Raw genomic sequence first — 21,553 nt, 5'->3', positions numbered from 1 at the left:
GATAAATTTAACAGAATATATATTTATAAACTGCTTACTTAGATTAGTGTTCTCGCAAATGTCACTTTTCAACATACAGTACTCCAATCAGCAACAACTTTATTGATATATATATATATATATATATATAAAAAAGAAAGTAATATAAAGTCCAATATACCAGTTCCCTTTTAGAATATCAAACAAGTACTGTATAGCAACCTGAATTTTGTTTGTTGTTATTAAAACATTGGTTAATCAACTAATTCATTAGCAATTTTTTTTAACCTTTTAATTAGCAATTTTTGAATATGACGTTTTGTCAAAGAGCACATGTTTGAAAAGTGTGATGTTTTTGTAATATTTTGAGAACAGTGCTATGACTCATACAGGCATTGTATGGGTGTGTGTGTGTGTATGTGTGGTCAAGGGCAGGTTGAGGGGATGCCAAAAAACAAAGGGGAGCTTATGCTCAAATGTTTGTTATCTGTTGTCTTTTAAAACACTTGCCACAGACCTAGAACTGTTTTTCTCCGATGCTCCTTTATGACCTCCTTCTATAATAATTTTTAACTGCATTCGTAGCGTTTCAATTCTGCGCAATCAAGGTCGAATCATCGAGGTATAGAAAATTGTGTTTTTTTTTTTTTTTTTTTTTCAAATTTACACAAAATTTGACACATAGCCCATTTACTACTCCATCCAAAAAAATTACATAGAGCATCATCACTGCGAGTGAAACTTTTACAGCTCTGTAATCGGATCTGCTTGGCTGTTACATGTAGCTCTGTGTTCTTTCAGCAACCTACAGTGTGAACTTCTCCCAGCTCATTGTATTAACAGAATGCCTTTTGGTATGACACATCGACAGCAAAACACACTCGATGGAAGAATCAGCTTAGTGTGTCCAGGCCTATAACTGTGCGAGATACTTTAAGACAGATTCCTGTGTGGTTTGAAGGATATTGTGCAAATTAGTCTCTCACTCTTACTTGCTCTCACTCTGTTTTTTGCTGCTTTTGGAGCACAGTGATGTTTGCTTTTTAGCTTAATTTTTTTTTTATAAAAATACAACTTCTGTAGTGAATATTTATTTTGGGAGGGAAGTTTCACATCAAGTTTTCGAACAACTGAACTGTATTGGGTGTGTTGAGCTTCTGTTTATTGCAGCAAAGACGATTCACAGTGCTCGATCCACTTTCAATCTCTTTACTAAAATCCCAAATAACAAGCATGTGTAAATAATTGCGTGCATCGTTCACATTGCAAATCGGTCTAAGGAAACAATATTTGAATGTTGCTGATGTGCGTTGTTTTGCACAATAAACACAGATTTAAACACAGAATTTGCGCGATCCAAGATATCGCACTTCAACTAATTACACACGCTTTTTTTCCAGAAATATTCAAATGATTTTGAAATTGAGGTGGTAGTGGTTTTGATTTGATGCTAAATTAATACTTGCTCTTTAGTAGTATTCATGTGCAATTTAATTCCTGAAGTACCTTCCCGAAGTAACATATTTGCATTGACCCCACCCTACGTTTTGCATTTTTTGTTGAGAAATGAGGACAGAGGTCAAATGAGGACAGAGAGGGGGCAGGTTGAACTGACAGGTAATGTGTAATGATTCTCACCTGTGTGTATGCATATAAAACACTTATATATTTTTTAAAGTTCTTTTAGAAAGAATGACATGAACTGTGTTTGTCTGCAAACAAGAAAATGCCAATATAAAAAAATAAAGATACAATTACAAACAAAAGGAGTTCCAAACACACGAATGAACAAGACGTGCTATTATGCTAACAGCTAAAATACATAATCCTGACTACATTCTGTTAGTTAATCATATTCCTTAGAATTGTCTCATTTTGTGTTTATTGTTAATGGTTGGCTGATCTGAGTTTTTGTACTGTGTGTGTGTGTGTGTGTGTGTGTGTGTGTGTGTGTGTGTGTGTGTGTGTGTGTGTGTGTGTGTGTTTGGTAAGCTAGTTAGTTTGTTGGCAACCAACCCTTGCGGATATCGATTAAATCCAGCTCTCGTTCTCCTTCACTGATGCAGCTAACTGCACTTTTTCCTCGTTTTCTTCCTCTACATCATTAGGCACAGTTATACATTGTGTATAATCAACAATAGTCTGATCACACAGTTAAATTTGGCAAGAGGATGTTAACTGCAACTTCCTAGTTTGGTCTTAGTGGGTCAGTGTCTGTTACTCTCACTCTGTCTCTTAGTCCATCTTTCCTTTACCTTTTTTTTTCTCATGGTGTCTCATATTTCCTGTGTCTCTCATACTGTCTCAGTCTCCCTTTGAACAATCCTCTTACAGTACTTCTTGCTTTTACTCTTTCTTTTCCCCTCCCTCACTCCCTCCCTCTCCCGTTTGGTCTCTGAGTCACTGTGGAAGGCGTGTGCTGTAATATTGCCTTTAATGGCTTTACCTTGAGCGAGTCGAAGCAGGCGATTACTCGGCCGTTCTCCACCTGGCAGCTCTTGGCTGGATGGGCGAATTTGCACTCAGCGTCTGAGCGTGAGCACGTGCCCCTCTGGAACTCACGGCACACCTCCAGTGTCAGCCATTTTGTGTCGCGAATGTGTGCCATGTTCATTGCCATGGCTAGGACTTTGTGTGTGTATATATGGGTGTGTTTTCAAGGTCAGGATGATCTGCTGGCTGTCCTTTAATGGGTAGTCTCTCGCTTTACTTCTTGTGTCAAACAATTGACATAAAGCCTATTCCACAACGAAGTGTGTGGGGGTCAAAAGCACAACACTGAAGAAATTCACAGAGAATTCCTGGGCAGCAAAAAAGAAAATGAAAATGTTTTCACTTCTGGATTGGATTGCCCACACGTGCACACACGCCTAAAGAAAGCTCCAATTCTGAAAACGTTTCGACTCGAAGCGATCCCACTGGCACTTGGCAGCTCCTGGGGCACTGCAGCTGTGTGGAAGGTGATGCACTTGGTAGGTCTGCGTTCTGCTGAGGTGGCAGGGGTGTGCAGGATCAGGGGGTCAGAGGTCGCTGGCTGAAGGTTCAGGCTTGGTTTTGGGTAGCAAGCTTGCAAAAAAGCAGGGACTGGCACTACAAGCGGGTCCAAGCTGCAGCAAGAGAGGGCACTACCTTCAGTACCCACCTGGAAGAAAGAAGGGGAAAAGTGAGAAAAACGTGTCATGCATCATGTTGTTGTGACCTGTGCATGTGTACAGGTGCTTAATAAAGGGTTAAAAGGCCAGTTGTGTTGCTGTCACGTGGTACTACTCGTTTTTTGCGCATTCTTCATCCTGTTCACACTTTCCCTCACTCTTGTCTTTCTGCCCAGCTGCACAAACTCTTTAGCCACTGAAAAATGCCAAAAATGCAAAGCAGTCTACATAACACCATCAGCATGGGCAAATAAAGCATTCTGTCAAATACATTCTCTCTCTCTCTCTCTCTCTCTCCTCTCTCTCTCTCTCTCTCTCTCTCTCTCTCTCTCTCTCTCTCTCTCTCTCTCTCTCATACACTTACACCTCTCAAACTTTTACACACACACACACACACACACACACACACACACACACACACACACACACACACACACACACACCCGAGAACCCCTCTGTAAATTCACCAGTGTCAGTACAGGCTCTAGAAAATCAACTCTAATAGCATATCACTTACAGTGCAACACTCAGCAGTTAAGCCGTGGCAAATCTATTTAAAGAGAAAAAGATAGAAGTAGGGAGATACAGAAAGAGATAGAGAAAGACAGTTTGGGAGAGAGAAGTAGAAAGAAAGAGAGCAAGTACGTTTCCCCTTTCTCAGAAGTGTTGCATGATGCTGGCTAACCAATCAGGGTAAGCGATGTTGCAACCGCATTCTGGGCCAGGAGCCAAGCAGGGAGAGAGAGAGAGAGAGAGAGAGAGAGAGAGAGAGAGAGAGAGAGAGAGAGAGAGAGAGAGAGAGAGAGAGAGAGAGAGAAGGAGAGAGAGAGAGAGAGAGAGAGAGAGAGAGAGAGAGAGAGAGAGAGAAAGATGCATGTGCTCTCTAACTGCAAGTTGTCTTTAGAATTTGCTGCATACACACTATCACGTGTTGATGTTCCGCACACAATGGAGCTTCATCACTTCCAAAAATGAGAGTAAAGTTCAAAGAACAAACATTTTTACTTCAAAACCACTTCCAGGATTGTAATACAACGAACCTTTGGAACTTGAACAATAGGCGTGATAACGGTCACAGGACCAGGAAGTGCAAGTGTGTAAGTGTGTGTTTGTGTGTGTGTGTGTGTATATATTCCTGTACATTGCATTTGTCAGCATTGTTGTCAGATTCCTCTGTGAGCAGGCCAATGCCTGCACTGCTCAGCCCAATGAACATTACCGTCATGATTAAAGGAGAATCGTGTCTAGACTTGGAGCTTTTGATTTCCATCGCTGCAGTGCGAAGATTGCATTGTGCCATAGTAAGAATGAAGAAAGAGAGAGAGAGAGAGAGAGAGAGGAGAGAGAGAGAGAGAGAGAGAGAGAGAGAGAGAGAGAGAGAGAGAGAGAGAGAGAGAAAAACAGATACAGGCCCTACTTTGCACATTGCATTAAAAGTTAGGTAAATATTTACGCAGTTCTGTGCATTTGCTCCGGTCATAAGCAGATACTTGGTTTCAATTTCCAGAGAACTTCTTTAGATTAGTTTACACCACTGTGGTTGCTTAATTTCTCTCACGTAGGGCTCCAAATATCAATAAACTGCATGTTGGGGTAAAAATAGGCCACACTGGAAATATTAAGCTTTAAATGGTCTTACAACGGGGAGTGGTGGCTCCAGCGGTTAAGGCGCTGGGTTACCGATCGGAAGGTCGGGGGTTCAAGCCCCTGTATTGCCAAGCTGCCACTCTTGGGCCCTTGAGTAAGGCCCTTAACCCTCTATGCTCCAGGGGACCCTTACGAGAAAAATAAATCAAGGGCCGTGACGTCGGAGCGACGTGGGGCCGCCTTCCCGTGGGTTTACCACCTGCAGGAGGGACCGTAAGGGACCGGTGCTGAGAGGATTGGGCAGCAGTCGAAGGCGGGGGGCTTGACAGCCGGATCCCTGGACACGGAGAAGTGTCTGGGGAATCTGCTTAGACTGCTGCCCCCGTGACCCGAATTACGGATAAGCGGAAGAAGATGAATGAGTGAATGAATGGTCTTACAACAAATCATTGGTCAGGAAATAAATAGATAAAATTATTTAGTTTTCACTGTTTTCCTTTCAGTTTTTGACACTTTTCATACAGAACTCAGTTAAGAGTCAACATTGTTTCTACGTTCAACAAACTGTTGATTTCTGATAACAGCAAATGGTGGAACAATAGAAGCAGAGCTCTTAGCAGTACGTTTTTTTTTGTTGTTTTTTTTATTCGCACTTAGTTTCTGATCAATAATTGATTATGTATTTTTACAAAATAAAAGCTTAATATTTTTAATATTTGTTTGCCCATGATTGTACTGGGATGATTTGTATAACTAATTAATTTATTATACTAGAAGATATATATCTTTAATATTGCCCTAGAATGCCAGGAGTGCATTTACATAATCCAAAACATGTTTCAGAGTGAAAAACATAATACAGACATACTGAATACAGATGTGCACAGTTTTAGGGATGTTCATTACGCATATGTGAACACAGCCTTTAGCGTATCTTGTTTTCCAGAGAATGAAAACAACCCTATCACAAGAAATGAACACACTGTTATGCAGAACCACTGTTTCAGTCGATCGAGGTTCATTTCATTCTCTCGTCATGCCACAGATGCCTGCTCCTCCTGCCTGCAGACTAACCTACAGCTTCAGCTACCAAAGACATTGCACACAAGCATTCTCTCCTTTTATACAGAGGAAGGAAAACAAGATTGCAGCATTCCCATAAATGGCAGACGATGTGCTCGAGTATTTCACGGTGGTGATATTGAGAAATGCAGGCTGTAAAACGTGGAATGACACGTTAATGGGGTAAAAAAAAAAAAAAACATAAATAGCGAAAGACAAAATAATCTGGCAACCAGAATAATGACGGTTATAACGGTCGTTGTAGTGAAAGTGCAATGATAACAACAGTAAAACTCAATTTTAGATATTAATCAGGATTAAACATGTGTACAGTATCTGTGGCCTGTTGGCATGACAGTACGTGTGGGAAACATTAAAGACATACAACAACACAACATTAAAAATGCACTTTATCTAGCAAACACGTAAAATTAACATGCATAAAGTAACAAATAAATTCCAGTGATTTCAGATTTTACATTTCCCAGCATTCAGTGAGTGGATGTTGAACATATAAAAGGCAGAGTAGCAAACATCAGTTAGAGAGGGGTTTCTTTGACTATAAGAATCTTTTGTGGTTTTTTTTGTTTGTTTTTTATGTTAACAATTTGGCAGTGTTCAGGGCGATGTTAGTTTTTGAGTCATAGGAAAAAGAACAAAAATCTTAGTAATACGTATGATATTCCTGAGCTGCATTAAGTCATTCAGAAAGTAAAACTTTGTTGGGGTGGAGTCGGGTCAGATTTGGTGGACAATCTTTAGGGCGTATATCATATGTATCAAGCTCAGGCACATTAATTGTAAACACAATCCATTCAAATGCAAAACAGTCTAGTTACCTGGGGAATAGTAGCAGTTACAGCCAATAAGAGTGAATTAAACGCATCTAAAATGTAGTGAGAAGGTAAAAGAGTGTAACATTGCACTACAGAAGAAAAAAAAGTTTAGAAGTGATGTAATGTTGAGGTAGCGTAGTTTTTGCTAAACATATAAGTAATATATTTGTTCTCTAATTCTGTCGAAAGCTAGTCAGTGATGATATAGCAAAAAAAAAAATTTTTTGCAAAAGTGAGTGACTTGAGCTGTCAGCTAACCTGATCTGTGTCTTTCAACCCTCTGCGCAGGGTTATTAGCATGCTAACACTGTCTGTTTGACAGGCTAGAAAAACAAACCGCTTAGATCAGGTAAGAAAACATGGAGAGAAAACAAAATAACAACAAAAACACCTTTGAACAAAATGTCTTACAGTTATTCACCGACCAGGCATAATTTTATGGCTACCGTTCAGCAGAGATGGCAAAAGTACACACGTCCTTCACTCAAGATACTTATGTTTTAAAAGACTATGGTAAAAGTTAAAGTACTGACTACACTTTTTCACTCAAGTTAAATAAAAGAAAAATGGGCTCTGACATGTACTTAAGTAAAAATTAGCCATTACTACCTCCTGCTTTAGTGTCATGCCATCATTTATATATATGATATTTACATTACATTCTTCCAAGAATGCCTTTGACAATAAAAACCTATGCCTTTGGCCATTTAAAGAAACTCACTTAAAATGCAATTACATGCACCTGATTACACCTGATGTGTTAACATGAGTTTATCATGAGTTGACAGACAACTCAGTGTTGTCTGTCAACTCAACTCAAACTTTGCTAATTCTTTTCTATGTATCGAGACACCTTGTATATTTTAGCTAGTGGGAGCCCCAGAGTCTCTGGAAAAGCACCTTTACCACTGCAGCAGAGCAGGGCCCCCCCCAACCTAACACTGAGTGACTCGTTCATTCTGCAGACGATGTGCTGTTGATATTATTGCAGGATGAGCACAGTTACACAGCAAAGCATAGTCACTTCTGCTGGATCAGGTGATCACAGTAAGATCTATTTAGCTGACCGTAGCTAAGAGATGAGCTCTAGCTGATTTGCTTTTTCATGTTGTTTTTTAAATAACTGTATCAGTGGAATTGACATGCATAAAAAAGTTATTTTATTCTCATAACACTTCAGTAAGTAGCCTGGGATTCTTTTACACAGTGGGGAAAAGTGTGGAGTTTCACCCATGTCATGGAATATTCTTCCACAGGTAGTTTACAATAGCATTTTCTACTAGAGTGTCCCAACTTTTTGTTGTAGTGCTCTCTGTTTTGGCTCTGTGGTGCAGTTTGATCGGAAACCCCAGCAGCAGACTTTAACACAGTGTGCGGCCTCCTGGAAAGCATGATCCGTAACAGGTCGAGCTGGAAGAAACCCAAAATCTTATCAACGTTCTGTATTTTCTGTCTGGTGACCAAACAACTGAGTTAAACACAGTCTTGTTGTTTAAAGCATACGTAAATGTATACTCTTAGGCATTTTGGGGAGTAAAGTATGGTGACCAGATCGTGCGTGTGCTGGCGTCTGGTCATTATTGAAACCGCAGCACTTTACCTACATGACTCACACATGGAGGTAATGATACGTCTCAACAAAACAAGTTAAGGGTTGGAAATGAGTGGTGTTACCACAGTTGCTCTGGTTTAGTACCATGACGCTCTATTCAAATTTGTTCAGCAATTGCTTACAACAAAAAACTACCCAGAAATGGTGCTAAGGATATATATATTCATGCACTTATTTATATATATTTGAAGTGTAAGGGAGCGAAACTGTTTATACATTGCCCACGAAGGAAAATATATTGAAGAAAAATCCAATGGTGTATTCTCTTAAGAGTAATAAAATAAAGATCTTTCCGGTTGATTTTTGTATGAATAAACCACTATATGTCTACAGAATACCATGTGCTGCTGATTGCTGCCATATTAGTGCTCATTTCTTTCAACATTAAATACGGGCAGATACACACAAACACAAACAAATACACACAAACCTCTTGCTCATGTGTCTGCGTTTCATACCAGGATGCACACAGATGTACAGCTACATTCAAACCTGAGATTTACAAAATTTTACACAGACCCATAAAGACTTCTTTACACTTTTGACAGCACAGGCTCATATCACTTCAGGCTCTTCTTCCACACAGACACACCACAACACGTGCCAATTATAGCTGCTAAAGCGCTAAAGGCAGTGCATCTGAGCGTTTTTTTCACCTTCTTATTCTAATCATGAACAACTGACAAGATGTCTGCCAACCTCCAAAGCAAGCCATCGCTCCAATGAAGCCATGCGGTGAGCACCTTGTTTAGTTCTATATTGCTGCCACAATGGTCTGCTGCATGTGGGTCAACTCAGAGCAGATGTCTGTTCATGCTACAGATATAAAACTCTTCCAAAAATGAAAGTGCAAATACGAACATTAAAACCAACAAAACTTGTGAATATTTTAATGTGGACATGTTCTCAACTTTGACCCCCACTGACACACATCCAGTGGCCATGTGCACCTCCTTTCCCACTCCTACACACTTTAACAGGAAGCAACAGAAAGACAGAGTACTGTAACTCGATGCAGATAGGAAAGAAAAAGAACAACAACAACAACAACAAAAAACATGCTGTATAATTCAATCCTAAATATCCAGCATGAACTCATTTAATCAGCTTCAGGCCAGAAAGTAGTCCTACCATTACACACACTCCAGTAACCCTGCAATGAATAACAGTAATATTATAATTCTTTTACGACACAGAACAGGCATTGTTAACAGGCGTGTTCCCATAATCCATGCTAAACACTACAGTACTACTGCACTCACAAAACACGTAACACAAAACAGCACATTACAGATTTCTTTCTCTTATGAATCACTTTGGCTATGTAAAAGTGACACATGATTCAGGCCTGTGCATAACCAATAACACATCAAACACGATATCACAACTAATATAACCAATAACACATCAAACACGATATCACAACTAATATAACCAATAACACATCAAACACGATATCACAACTAATATAACCAATAACACATCAAACTCAATATCACAACTAATATAACCAATAACACATCAAACTCAATATCACAACTAATATAACCAATAACACATCAAACTCAATATCACAACTAATATAACCAATAACACATCAAACTCAATATCACAACTAATATAACCAATAACACATCAAACTCAATATCACAACTAATATAACCAATAACACATCAAACACGATATCACAACTAATATAACCAATAACACATCAAACACGATATCACAACTAATATAACCAATAACACATCAAACACGATATCACAACTACTATAACCAATAACACAAACTCAATATCACAACTAATATAACCAATAACACATCAAACACGATATCACAACTAATATAACCAATAACACATCAAACTCAATATCACAACTAATATAACCAATAACACATCAAACACGATATCACAACTAATATAACCAATAACACATCAAACTCGATATCACAACTAATATAACCAATAACACATCAAACTCGATATCACAACTAATATAACCAATAACACATCAAACACGACATCACAACTAATATAACCAATAACACATCAAACACGATATCACAACTAATATAACCAATAACACATCAAACACAATATCACAACTAATATAACCAATAACACATCAAACACGATATCACAACTAATATAACCAATAACACATCAAACTCAATATCACAACTAATATAACCAATAACACATCAAACTCAATATCACAACTAATATAACTAATAACACATCAAACTCAATATCACAACTAATATAACCAATAACACATCAAACTCAATATCACAACTAATATAACTAATAACACATCAAACTCAATATCACAACTAATATAACTAATAACACATCAAACTCAATATCACAACTAATATAACTAATAACACATCAAACTCAATATCACAACTAATATAACCAATAACACATCAAACTCAATATCACAACTAATATAACCAATAACACATCAAACTCAATATCACAACTAATATAACCAATAACACATCAAACACGATATCACAACTAATATAACCAATAACACATCAAACTCAATATCACAACTTATATAACCAATAACACATCAAACTCAATATCACAACTAATATAACCAATAACACATCAAACTCAATATCACAACTAATATAACCAATAACACATCAAACTCAATATCACAACTAATATAACCAATAACACATCAAACTCAATATCACAACTAATATAACCAATAACACATCAAACTCAATATCACAACTAATATAACCAATAACACATCAAACTCAATATCACAACTAATATTACCAATAACACATCAAACTCAATATCACAACTAATATAACCAATAACACATCAAACACGATATCACAACTAATATACCCAATAACACATTAAACACGACATCACAACTAATATAACCAATAACACATCAAACTCAATATCACAACTAATATAACCAATAACACATCAAACTCAATATCACAACTAATATAACCAATAACACATCAAACACGATATCACAACTAATATAACCAATAACACATCAAACACAATATCACAACTAATATAACCAATAACACATCAAACACGATATCACAACTAATATAACCAATAACACATCAAACTCAATATCACAACTAATATTACCAATAACACATCAAACTCAATATCACAACTAATATACCCAATAACACATTAAACACGACATCACAACTAATATAACCAATAACACATCAAACTCAATATCACAACTTATATAACCAATAACAAATCAAACTCAATATCACAACTAATATAACCAATAACACATCAAACTCAATATCACAACTAATATAACCAATAACACATCAAACTCAATATCACAACTAATATAACCAATAACACATCAAACTCAATATCACAACTAATATAACCAATAACACATCAAACTCAATATCACAACTAATATAACCAATAACACATCAAACTCAATATCACAACTAATATTACCAATAACACATCAAACTCAATATCACAACTAATATAACCAATAACACATCAAACTCAATATCACAACTAATATAACCAATAACACATCAAACTCAATATCACAACTAATATAACCAATAACACATCAAACACGATATCACAACTAATATAACCAATAACACATCAAACACAATATCACAACTAATATAACCAATAACACATCAAACACGATATCACAACTAATATAACCAATAACACATCAAACTCAATATCACAACTAATATTACCAATAACACATCAAACTCAATATCACAACTAATATACCCAATAACACATTAAACACGACATCACAACTAATATAACCAATAACACATCAAACTCAATATCACAACTAATATAACCAATAACACATCAAACTCAATATCACAACTAATATAACCAATAACACATCAAACACGATATCACAACTAATATAACCAATAACACATCAAACACAATATCACAACTAATATAACCAATAACACATCAAACACGACATCACAACTAATATAACCAATAACACAAACTCAATATCACAACTAATATAACCAATAACACATCAAACTCGATATCACAACTAATATAACCAATAACACATCAAACTCGATATAACAACATGTTTTAAAGGCCAGGGATGGTGATCAGGATTTCAATATGCAATACTATATACAGCAGAAGTGTGTAGTTTCGGGTAGGACTGTGTTTTAAGATTAGCAACAGATGGCTTGGTATTATTTGCTCTGCCTGTATCAGAAACCGAGTGAGTGAACTGCAGGAGAGCCGTTGACGCCCTGAGTGTGTGCCTCTCCCTCCAACAGCATGTGATAGGACTTCCTTAGGACTTTCACTTTTTTCCTGTAAAGTGCAACACTCTTTCTTTGTCACACACACACACACACACACACACACACACACACACACACACACACACACACACACACACACACACCACTCCCAGTTCCTCTTAAAGCATGGCACACAACTCACCACTCCCAGGCTGTAATCTTTATGATATCTTCTTCATTCGGTAAACATTAAACACTTATAATAAACAAGCTTCCTGGACTATTTTCAGAGGCATCATCCCAAGTACAATGCCACCCAAATATACACCCTCTGTATGCTGTTAATAGCCACCATACACCAGTTGGGCATCATAAGAGTAATAACAAGATGCAGACCTGGGAACGAAACATATTTAGTTTTTTTCCGAAAACGGCAGGTTACTAACGGCAAGCGAACAGAAACAAAAGACAAACCTCAGAAAGCTTGAGCGCAGGTTTGTCCACGCTCACAGGTATTAGTGTAGAATTTAGTAGCGAAGACTTAAATGGCGTCTTTCGAGAGGAGTGACGCACTCAAAGAGAAGTGAAAACCATGCATAGACATCTCTTTCCCTCTCTTGCCCCCCTCTTTCTCTCTCTCGCTCTCTCTCTCTCGCGACTCCTACTAATGGTCTCTCTGACGCTGACACAAATACACACACATGCACTCTTAGACAGACACACACACACACACACACACACACCCTGTGTCTCACACACCCTGGTGGAATCCTGGAGTGGCTGGCAGGATCCTGCTGAATCGCAGCGCACCCCATATTAGGAAGTGCCAACTAGACATGTCACACGTAATTTACATTTTACAGGGGCGGGAAACTCAGCATGCAGAGTATATGCAAAAAAACAAAAAAACAACAGACACATACACATACACATACACACTTCAAGCACACAGAAAAGAGAGAGAGAGAGAGAGAGAGAGAGAGAGAGAGAGAGAGAGAGAGAGAGAGAAAGAGAGAGAGAGAGAGAGAAAACAAGGACATGAAGCTTAACATTTAACCAGCCACGTGCCGTTTCAGTATAAGCCAAAAGAAAAAAAAAGGGAAACAGAAGCTGGGTCACACCTTCACACACACACACACACACACACACACACACACACACACACACACACACACACACACACACACGTGTGTCTGAGAAGTGACAGCTTTAACCTATTAAATTGACCTGTCTCCTGTGTGGGCAAACTAGTAGCCCTTCATGGAAATCCAAACATAGCCCCCCCACACACATACACACACACACACACACACACACACACACACACACACACACACACACGTGCACACACAAAAAGTCCCGCACTGCCTGAAGATTTTCTGTTGCCGCAGCTAGCTTTGCTCTAGAAAGAGCGAGGAGATAAGACTGAAAAAAGGAAGAAATCCTTACCTCTCACATTGTGCTTTCCTGTGAGCCGGCTCTGTGTGCGAGTGTGTGTGTGTGTGTTTGTGTGTGTGTGTGTGTGTGTGTGATCGTGATCAGATGCAGGCAGCAGGCCGCGACAGCAGAGCCTCAGGCACCAGCTGGACCATTCTCAGAGAGAGAGAGAGAGAGAGAGAGAGAGAGAGAGAGAGAGAGAGAGAGAGAGAGAGGGAGAGAGAGAGAGAACCTAACCTAACGTGTCTGGCTCCTCGCTGCTCCGCTGCATGTAAATGTGTTTATTGGTTAATGTGAGCGAGCCCCTGTGCGTGCCCCTCTGTGTGCGTGCAAGAGCCAAACGCCTCAGTGCTGCAAAAGAGTAAAAGCAAGAGAGGAAGGAAGAGAGCGAGAAAGAGAGCGAGCGAGCGAGAGAGAGAGAGAGAGATAGATAGAGAGAGCGCGAGAGCAGCAACAGCAGTCTAACTGCACAACAGTACTGCGCAGAGCATCCAGCCAAGCGACCAATCATGCACAAGCATAACCCTGCCCACTAGCGCCAACCAGGAAGTGTTGTCACAGCACCTCTGGGGGAAGGAAGAGGCAGAGAGCGAGAGAGAGAGAGAGAGAGAGAGAGAGAGAGAGAGAGAGAGAGAGAGAGAGAGAGAGAGAGAGAAAGGGAGAATGAGAGTGAGAGAGAGAGAGAGAGAGAGAGAGAGAGAGAGAGAGAGAGAGAGAGAGAGAGAGAAAGAAAGAGAGAGAGAAAGAGGGAAAGGATTGGGAGGGGAGGGGAGAAAGAAGGAAGGAAAGGTATTTAAAAAAAAAGAAAACTGAGAGGGGCTGTGTGAGAAACTATGTAGTGATTTCCTTCAGTCCCTTGAGAGTTATCTTCTATGCAGACTGCAGTGATATTATAAACACACACACACACACACACACACACACACACACACACACATGGGCATACATTAAAAGTCGCCCAGATGCCTGTTCACATAAAGGCTTCTCTCTCCCTTTTTTCATGACTAGCCATTAAACTTGTATTGTCATATGAACTGCCATTACACAGGATTTAGTGTGAACCAGCTTAACATCGATGGTGTTTAAGCTAGTCACATACACAATAGGGAAGAAAGCTTGTGGACACCTGACCATCAGATTTGCTTTTTGAACATCCATTTCCACATTTAGTCCCCCTTTTTCTGTTATAATATCCTCCACTCTTCTAAGATGTTTCACTACATTATGGAGTGTGCTTATAAAGATTTGTGCTCATTCAGCTACAAGGGTGTTACCAAGTATTGTACTGATGCATGGTGAGGAGGCCTGGGGTTCCAGTCAGCAATCGATTCATCCCAAAAGTGTTCAATAGGGTTGGGGTTAGAGCTCTGTAGCAGGCCGCTCAAGACCTTTAACAACTAACCCATGCATCTACTGGGCTAACCCCCAGATCCCTTTTTGATTCTGGTTCCTCTCTCATGAGTGGCTTGCTCTTTATGGATACACTTATAGACATTAACTTGTGGGGACTAAGATACATTTAAATTTTTATAACCTTTTAATCTCTGTAAAGCTGCTTTGGGACAATGTCCATTGTTAAAAGTGCTATACAAATAAAACTGAATTGAAAAGCCTAATAACCATTGTTTCTTTGGTATGCTATGTTTAACAGGACTAGAATGTTATTGCAGGCCGATAATGTCCTGGGAGTTGAACCGCCTTGTTCAACAGTGACCTCAGCAACATTTAAAAACGCATCTGAATAGACCTCTGTCAGCTCACACGCACTGCTGACAAACTCTAATCTCACCATGACAGCTACCCTCAAAACGGTGGTGGCTCGAATGGGATTAGATACTGACATGCAGGCAGTGGCAAGAAACTCAGTTTTTTGAACGTAGCTCTTCACACACAATTCCATGTGAGGATGCAAGAATTTTACTGACAACTTCAGAGAAGGTTTTTTTTTTTCTTTTTTTTATGACAGCTCAACACAAGCAGGTCAGCCTGGGTCACATACCTACCAATGACATTGCAGGTGATCTTACCAGAGAACTCACTCTGCCCAGACATGCGCTGCACGTAATTTTGACACCCTGATGAGATTTTAGTAAGAACTTACTGTACTGTTTATGAAACACAACTAACCAATCTACTGCTAGAATTGGAACAGCCTCTAACAGCATCTAATCTGTAGCTGTTGGTCACGAAGGTGCTGACTGACACCTCACTGCTGGCACACCTAGGACACGACACAGCACATTTCTGAGTCAACCAGATTTACATACAATTGCAAGTGTAGTTAAAATCGTTTGCAGACAGACATGTGTAAATAAATCTGACAAAATCTGCTGTTTGTACCATCCTTTTTGTTTTGTGTCTTGTTTTTTCACCTAAGTTTGTCACATACAGTATATAATAAAAAAATTAATTTCACAAATCCCAGCTTGTTATGAAGTTGGCATAGGGTCTGCCATGAGTTAAGGTTACTGATCAAGGGCCCAAAAGTGGCAGCTTGGCAAAACTGGGACTTGAACCCCAAAATTCTGCATAACAACCGAGAGCCTTAACTGTTGACTGCTGGACTTGCTGCAAAAGAGCAAGTCTGAAAAGGAAAGCACAGTCTTTAAAATTAAGTTACCAGTATTAACAAACAGACTAGCCCCGCAGCACAGATAAATCACTGCTCTGACTACCTCTTGGACAAAGGCAAAATCAAAAAGGTAGACCCTATCGTATAAAACAAAGGGTCCTGCAGAATGTACATTCAGAAGAATATTAATTTCCCTTTCATTCTAAAGTTCACAAGTCCCAATTCAACTCTATACTTTTCAGCTGTCTCTAGTTCCACTTGTGTTTTTGAGAAGTATGTAGGTGACGCTGTCTTCTCTGATGGCCAGGATTGTCAAACAGCTCCCTTAGCCTTATCCCAACCACAGTTACCCTAAGGGTATCTGTTGGAGCTATACAATGGTTTCCCGCAAAAACACCGTCCAGACAAAGTTACTGAACTGGCCCATGACTGGTCCTGCCATCTACTGTATTCCTTTTTGCCTCTATTTTCAGCAACTAGGCCACAGAGTTCTACTTGGCCTAACATCTACAGTCAAGATGGCTGGTGAGGCTTTCTGATATACACATGCTGAATACAATGAAAGAGGGTTGGTTAGTGGAGCTGACTAGACTAAAGGTACAATATAGTTCTTTCACAAAGCAATTGAATAAACAATAAAAGTTAGGTTTTACATTTTTATTTTGGTTATTTTCCTTTGCGATATTTCAGTGGCATGCCTAAAACATAAGGTTAACTGATTAGTAATATACTCAAAAGCTATTTGTTAGAATTAGCAAAATGCAAAGAATTTGCCAGGTCTGATTTGTTAGTGGTTGGAACACCTCGGATGTCATCTCCCAAAAAAAAGTTGACGAAATAAATATGCATGGGGAATCTAGAGCACCGGAGTACTTCTCATTGCATTGTCTGTGTTCTTTTCACCAAACTGTTAGCTCAAGAATTAGCAGTGCTGTAGCTGACATTGGCATGGTGCTAAGTCTGTGGCAATTCGCACATTTAGATCTCACGCCAGGGTGACAATTCAGCATTGTTTACAACACTGTCCTTCACCCTCACTTCCTCACCCTTTCCTTCTCAGCAATTCATTCAGATTTTATGCACAAGGAAAATATTTCTTGGCTGTATTTGATTATTTAGCTGCCACTCGGCTCACAATCATCTGTCTGTGTTATAAGTAATGATCGTCCTAGAAATACTGCAAAGTTTATTCACAGACAGTGAGGCAAAAGTTATAGTTTCCATGAAACAGCTCTTAGACTTTTTAATCATTCTTAGAATTTCCATGTATAACAGCAACATAAACTTATCATAAAACTACCTTTTGTATATGTTCTATTATCTTCCTTGTTTTTAATAATAACTTGCTGCCTGAAATATGTGGCTTGTGAGATTGTTACAAAATGCAATGTTTGTTAGTTGCTACACGTGACATACATTTAAATACTGTATATACACTATATATTCAAAAATATTATGACACTTGACTTTTCCAGTCATATTTGGTTCTTTCCCAGACTGTTACAACAAAGTTGAAGGAACACAATTGTATCGGATGTCTTTTAATGTGGAGCATTACATTTTTCCTTCATTTGAACTAGGAGACCTGTGCACAAAGAGAGCTCAATGAAAATACATAGGCTGAAAGAGATGATCTTAAGTGGCCTGCTGTAGAGCTCTGACCTCAACCCTGTTGAACACCTTTTAGATGAATTGGAATGCAACAGTACCTGACTTTATTAATCCTCTTTACTGATCTTGTGGTTAAATAAGGACAAATCTCCACAAGCACACTTTTAAAACTAGTGGAACATATAGAAATGTCATTACAACAGCAAATAGGGACTGGGATGTTCAATCAGCACATACAAATCTTATGGTCGGGTGTCCAAAAAATCTATAATATATACAAATATAAATATATACATATATATATTTTGTCATTATTCTCAAAATAACTGGCAACAAAAGTGTACAGAGGTTTTCCAAGACGGGTTCCACTCAGAACAGGTCTTGCAAGGGTCGATCAAAGAAGTTGAGTCTCGTGCTGTGTGTTAGGTGCAGAAGCTGCTTCAAAAACCAGACACATGAGTGCTGCCAGAATTGCTTTAGAGCTTGCAGAAGCGGAGGGTCCGCTTGTCAGGGCTCAGACCATACGTCGCACACTGCAACAAGTCGGTTTATATGGCCGTTGTCAGCAGGAAGCCTATTCTGATGCTGGCTCACAAGCAGGCCCACAAATAATTTGCTGAAGACAACCTGTCTAATAGCATGAATTACTGGAACTATTTCCTGTAGTCTGATGAAACTACAATAAACTTGTATGGCTCAGATGGTGTCCAGCATGTGTGGCAACACCCTGGTGAGGATTACCAAGGAAATTGTGTCTAACCTACAGTCAAGCATGGTGGTGGTAGCATCATGGTCTAGGGCTGCATGAGTGCTGCTGGTACTGTGGAGCTGCAGTTCATTGAGGGATTCCAACATGTATTGTGACATTCTAAAGCAGAACATGATGCTCTCCCTTCAAAAACTGGCCTGAACGGCAGTTTTCCAAAATGATAATTACAATAATGTAATTATTGTCTGTAATGCAATGTAATGTGTGTGTGTTTATGTGTGTGTGTGTGTGTGTGTGTGTGTGTGTGTGTGTGTGTGTGTGTGTGTGCGTGTGTGGGTGTGTGTGTGTGCGAGTGTGCGCATCTGTGTGCATGTGTGTGGTTATAAAAAAGGTTTCCAGTAAAACAGGAGGTTTCTGAAATGTTTGGCATGCTACACTTATGTAAGTGATTTTTTTTAAAAGAAATAGTGGAAAGAGCTTATCTTGCACATTATTAGCACATGGATTTACACCTTGGTGCAGCAGGTAGCAATGCAGCCTGCCAGCTCCAGGTTTCAATTCTGGGTTTAATTCTGAGCTCAGGTTACTATCTATGTGGAGTTTCACAGGTTTTCTTATGTCCATAATTGTTTCCTCCTTCTTTCCAAATACATAGCATTTGAGTGTGTGCATGGTGTTGTAAAGTGGACATTTTAATCTGTCACTGGCATTAACAATACTATCTCAATGCTAGCTCATGGCTACTCTTATGCCATTAATAAATCTCTGTCTTCATACAGATAAAGTTTGGCTATGTGACTCTGCATACAGAAAGCAGTCGTTGTCCCACATTAGACAATGAATGCAAGTGTGTCTGCAGAGGGGCCTTATTTCTGCTCAACACGGAATGGAATGTAAGGTTATGATCATGATCATCAATCACCAACTTAGTGCCATAAAATCATATATCTGACACTAGAATTGACATTCATTGAATTAATAACATCAATAACACAATTAATAACAAATTTGACTGGTTTTTTTCTTTTTTTTTTTTTTTTTTTTTTTTTTACATGGAAGAAAAGAAATCCTTGCCTTTTAGTTCTTCTTCTTTAATTAATTGTTTTATAATTGTACCTCTCACCACTACCACTACCACTACCTTGTGCCCTTTACAAGATACAGTTTCAGATCCTTCCATGAGCAGCTCAGAGGCACTTCTTTCAGATGCTCGTATGGCAAATTGTGTTTTTGAAAAAGGGATGTGAACCGTTAACTACATGCTCACATATGTAAAATAACGGTTCACTGGGTTGTGTAAATAAATATATATAATTTGAATGAACCTTTGAACTTCTTGAAATATTTGAACTTTGAACTTCTTGAATTATTAAAGTTCAGGCTATGTTATTCTGGTGTTTAGCTAAATTACATTCATACTAAAAGTAAAATTTAATTAATTAATTATTTAAAAAAGCACAACAATCGAATAAAGGCAAAGTATAACAATGGAGAACTGTGATAGACATTTTGAACATGCACATCTCACAGACATACGTACACACACATAGAGGGTGCATGTCATGCTGTTACACACACACAATAGGTTTCCTGTCTTTACAGTCACACATGGTTGTAAATTAGCAACTGAGATGAGAAAGGGGACTGTGAATTTAGATTTAAATACATTTATAAATGTAACTAAATTATATATATATAGGTCACAATGCCTTAATCAAAACTAGACAAAAAATTGGCATAAAGAAATGAGTATGTGCCATCATTATTTATTACAAATATATTTCACATATACATACAAGAATAATAATGTCCCTGAATCACATCTTGACTATTTCACTTTCGTACTAAGGCACGTGGTAAGTTTCAATCAAGTCTTCAAATACTACCAGTGCTGGAAAGTAACAAAGTAATTGTAGTTTGTTACAGTATAATACATCTTTCAAATATAAAAATATTTTCAGTTTGGGTAAACATTTACTACACTACATTTTAAAATGTAAACTTACTATATTTTTTGGCTACAGTACATTAAAAAAACATTCTGTTCTTTGCTACCATTAAGTGATACCACAAGTGTTCTAGCTAGCATGAGTGTGAGTCAAAGTTCTCTCACTGCATGCCTGCAACTATAGAAAACTCTCTCTTAAAAAGGTTTGTTGCTCATACCAGGTAAAATGGAAGGGGTCAACATCTGCCCCACGCAAACTCTCCACTGTGTCCCACAAGCCTCAGTACTTGATCCTCTCCATTTATCCCTCTATACTCACGCTCTTGTTGAAGTCATATCCTCACGTGTTTTCTTACCACTCAACTCATCTACTCCTTCCCTCCCTCAGATACCACAGCTTCCGCTCAGATCTCAGCATGCTTGGCAGACATAGCTTTGTGGATGAGAGCTTATCAACTAAAACCCAACCCCAGCAAAAACAAATTGCTGGTCATTCTAGGTGATTCATCTCCAGGTCAGGATCTCAGAATAACTCTTCATAACGTTCTGCTCTCCCCCTCAGACACTGCTCACAGCATTGGGGTAATTATGGACAATCAATTGTCCTTCTCCTCACATGTTGCTAACGTGACTCGTTCTTGTCGGTTCGAAGTACACATCATCAGTGACAAGCTACATCGGCAAGAGCACTGATGACATGACCATCTCCAAGACCATCACCACACGCTCCAACCACCGTGGATGACGGAAAAGGTGCGTAC

At 38.8% G+C, this 21,553-nt stretch overlaps 1 protein-coding gene and 1 long non-coding RNA gene across 51 annotated transcripts in view; one reads left to right on the top strand and one right to left on the bottom strand.

Moving 5' to 3' along the window:
- mbnl1 (muscleblind-like splicing regulator 1) overlaps window positions 1–21,553 on the bottom strand; it is a 71,363-nt gene that overhangs the window by 41,907 nt on the left and 7,903 nt on the right. For 22 of the 50 annotated variants that reach the window (XM_083525934.1, XM_083525918.1, XM_083525967.1 and 19 more), the window contains exon 3: window positions 2,426–3,121. In XM_083525934.1, coding sequence (XP_083382060.1) covers window positions 2,426–2,599 — 174 coding nt within the window. In that variant the 5' untranslated portion in view covers window positions 2,600–3,121. Of the gene's footprint in view, window positions 1–2,425; window positions 3,122–12,989; window positions 13,652–13,964; window positions 14,827–21,553 lie in introns of those variants that run through there. The other 28 variants (XM_083525944.1, XM_083525952.1, XM_083525948.1 and 25 more) reach the window with 19 other exon arrangements.
- LOC310717832 lies at window positions 5,183–6,662 on the top strand. Its single transcript, XR_014530960.1, has 2 exons — window positions 5,183–6,379; window positions 6,435–6,662. It is a non-coding gene; the product is annotated as an uncharacterized lncRNA (long non-coding RNA).

The sequence above is a fragment of the Silurus aristotelis genome (genome assembly GCF_946808225.1).
Source record: "Silurus aristotelis genome assembly, chromosome: 22".
NCBI lineage: Eukaryota > Metazoa > Chordata > Actinopteri > Siluriformes > Siluridae > Silurus > Silurus aristotelis.
Note: the sequence above shows the minus strand (reverse complement) of the source record. Positions and strands in the feature narration are given on the sequence as shown.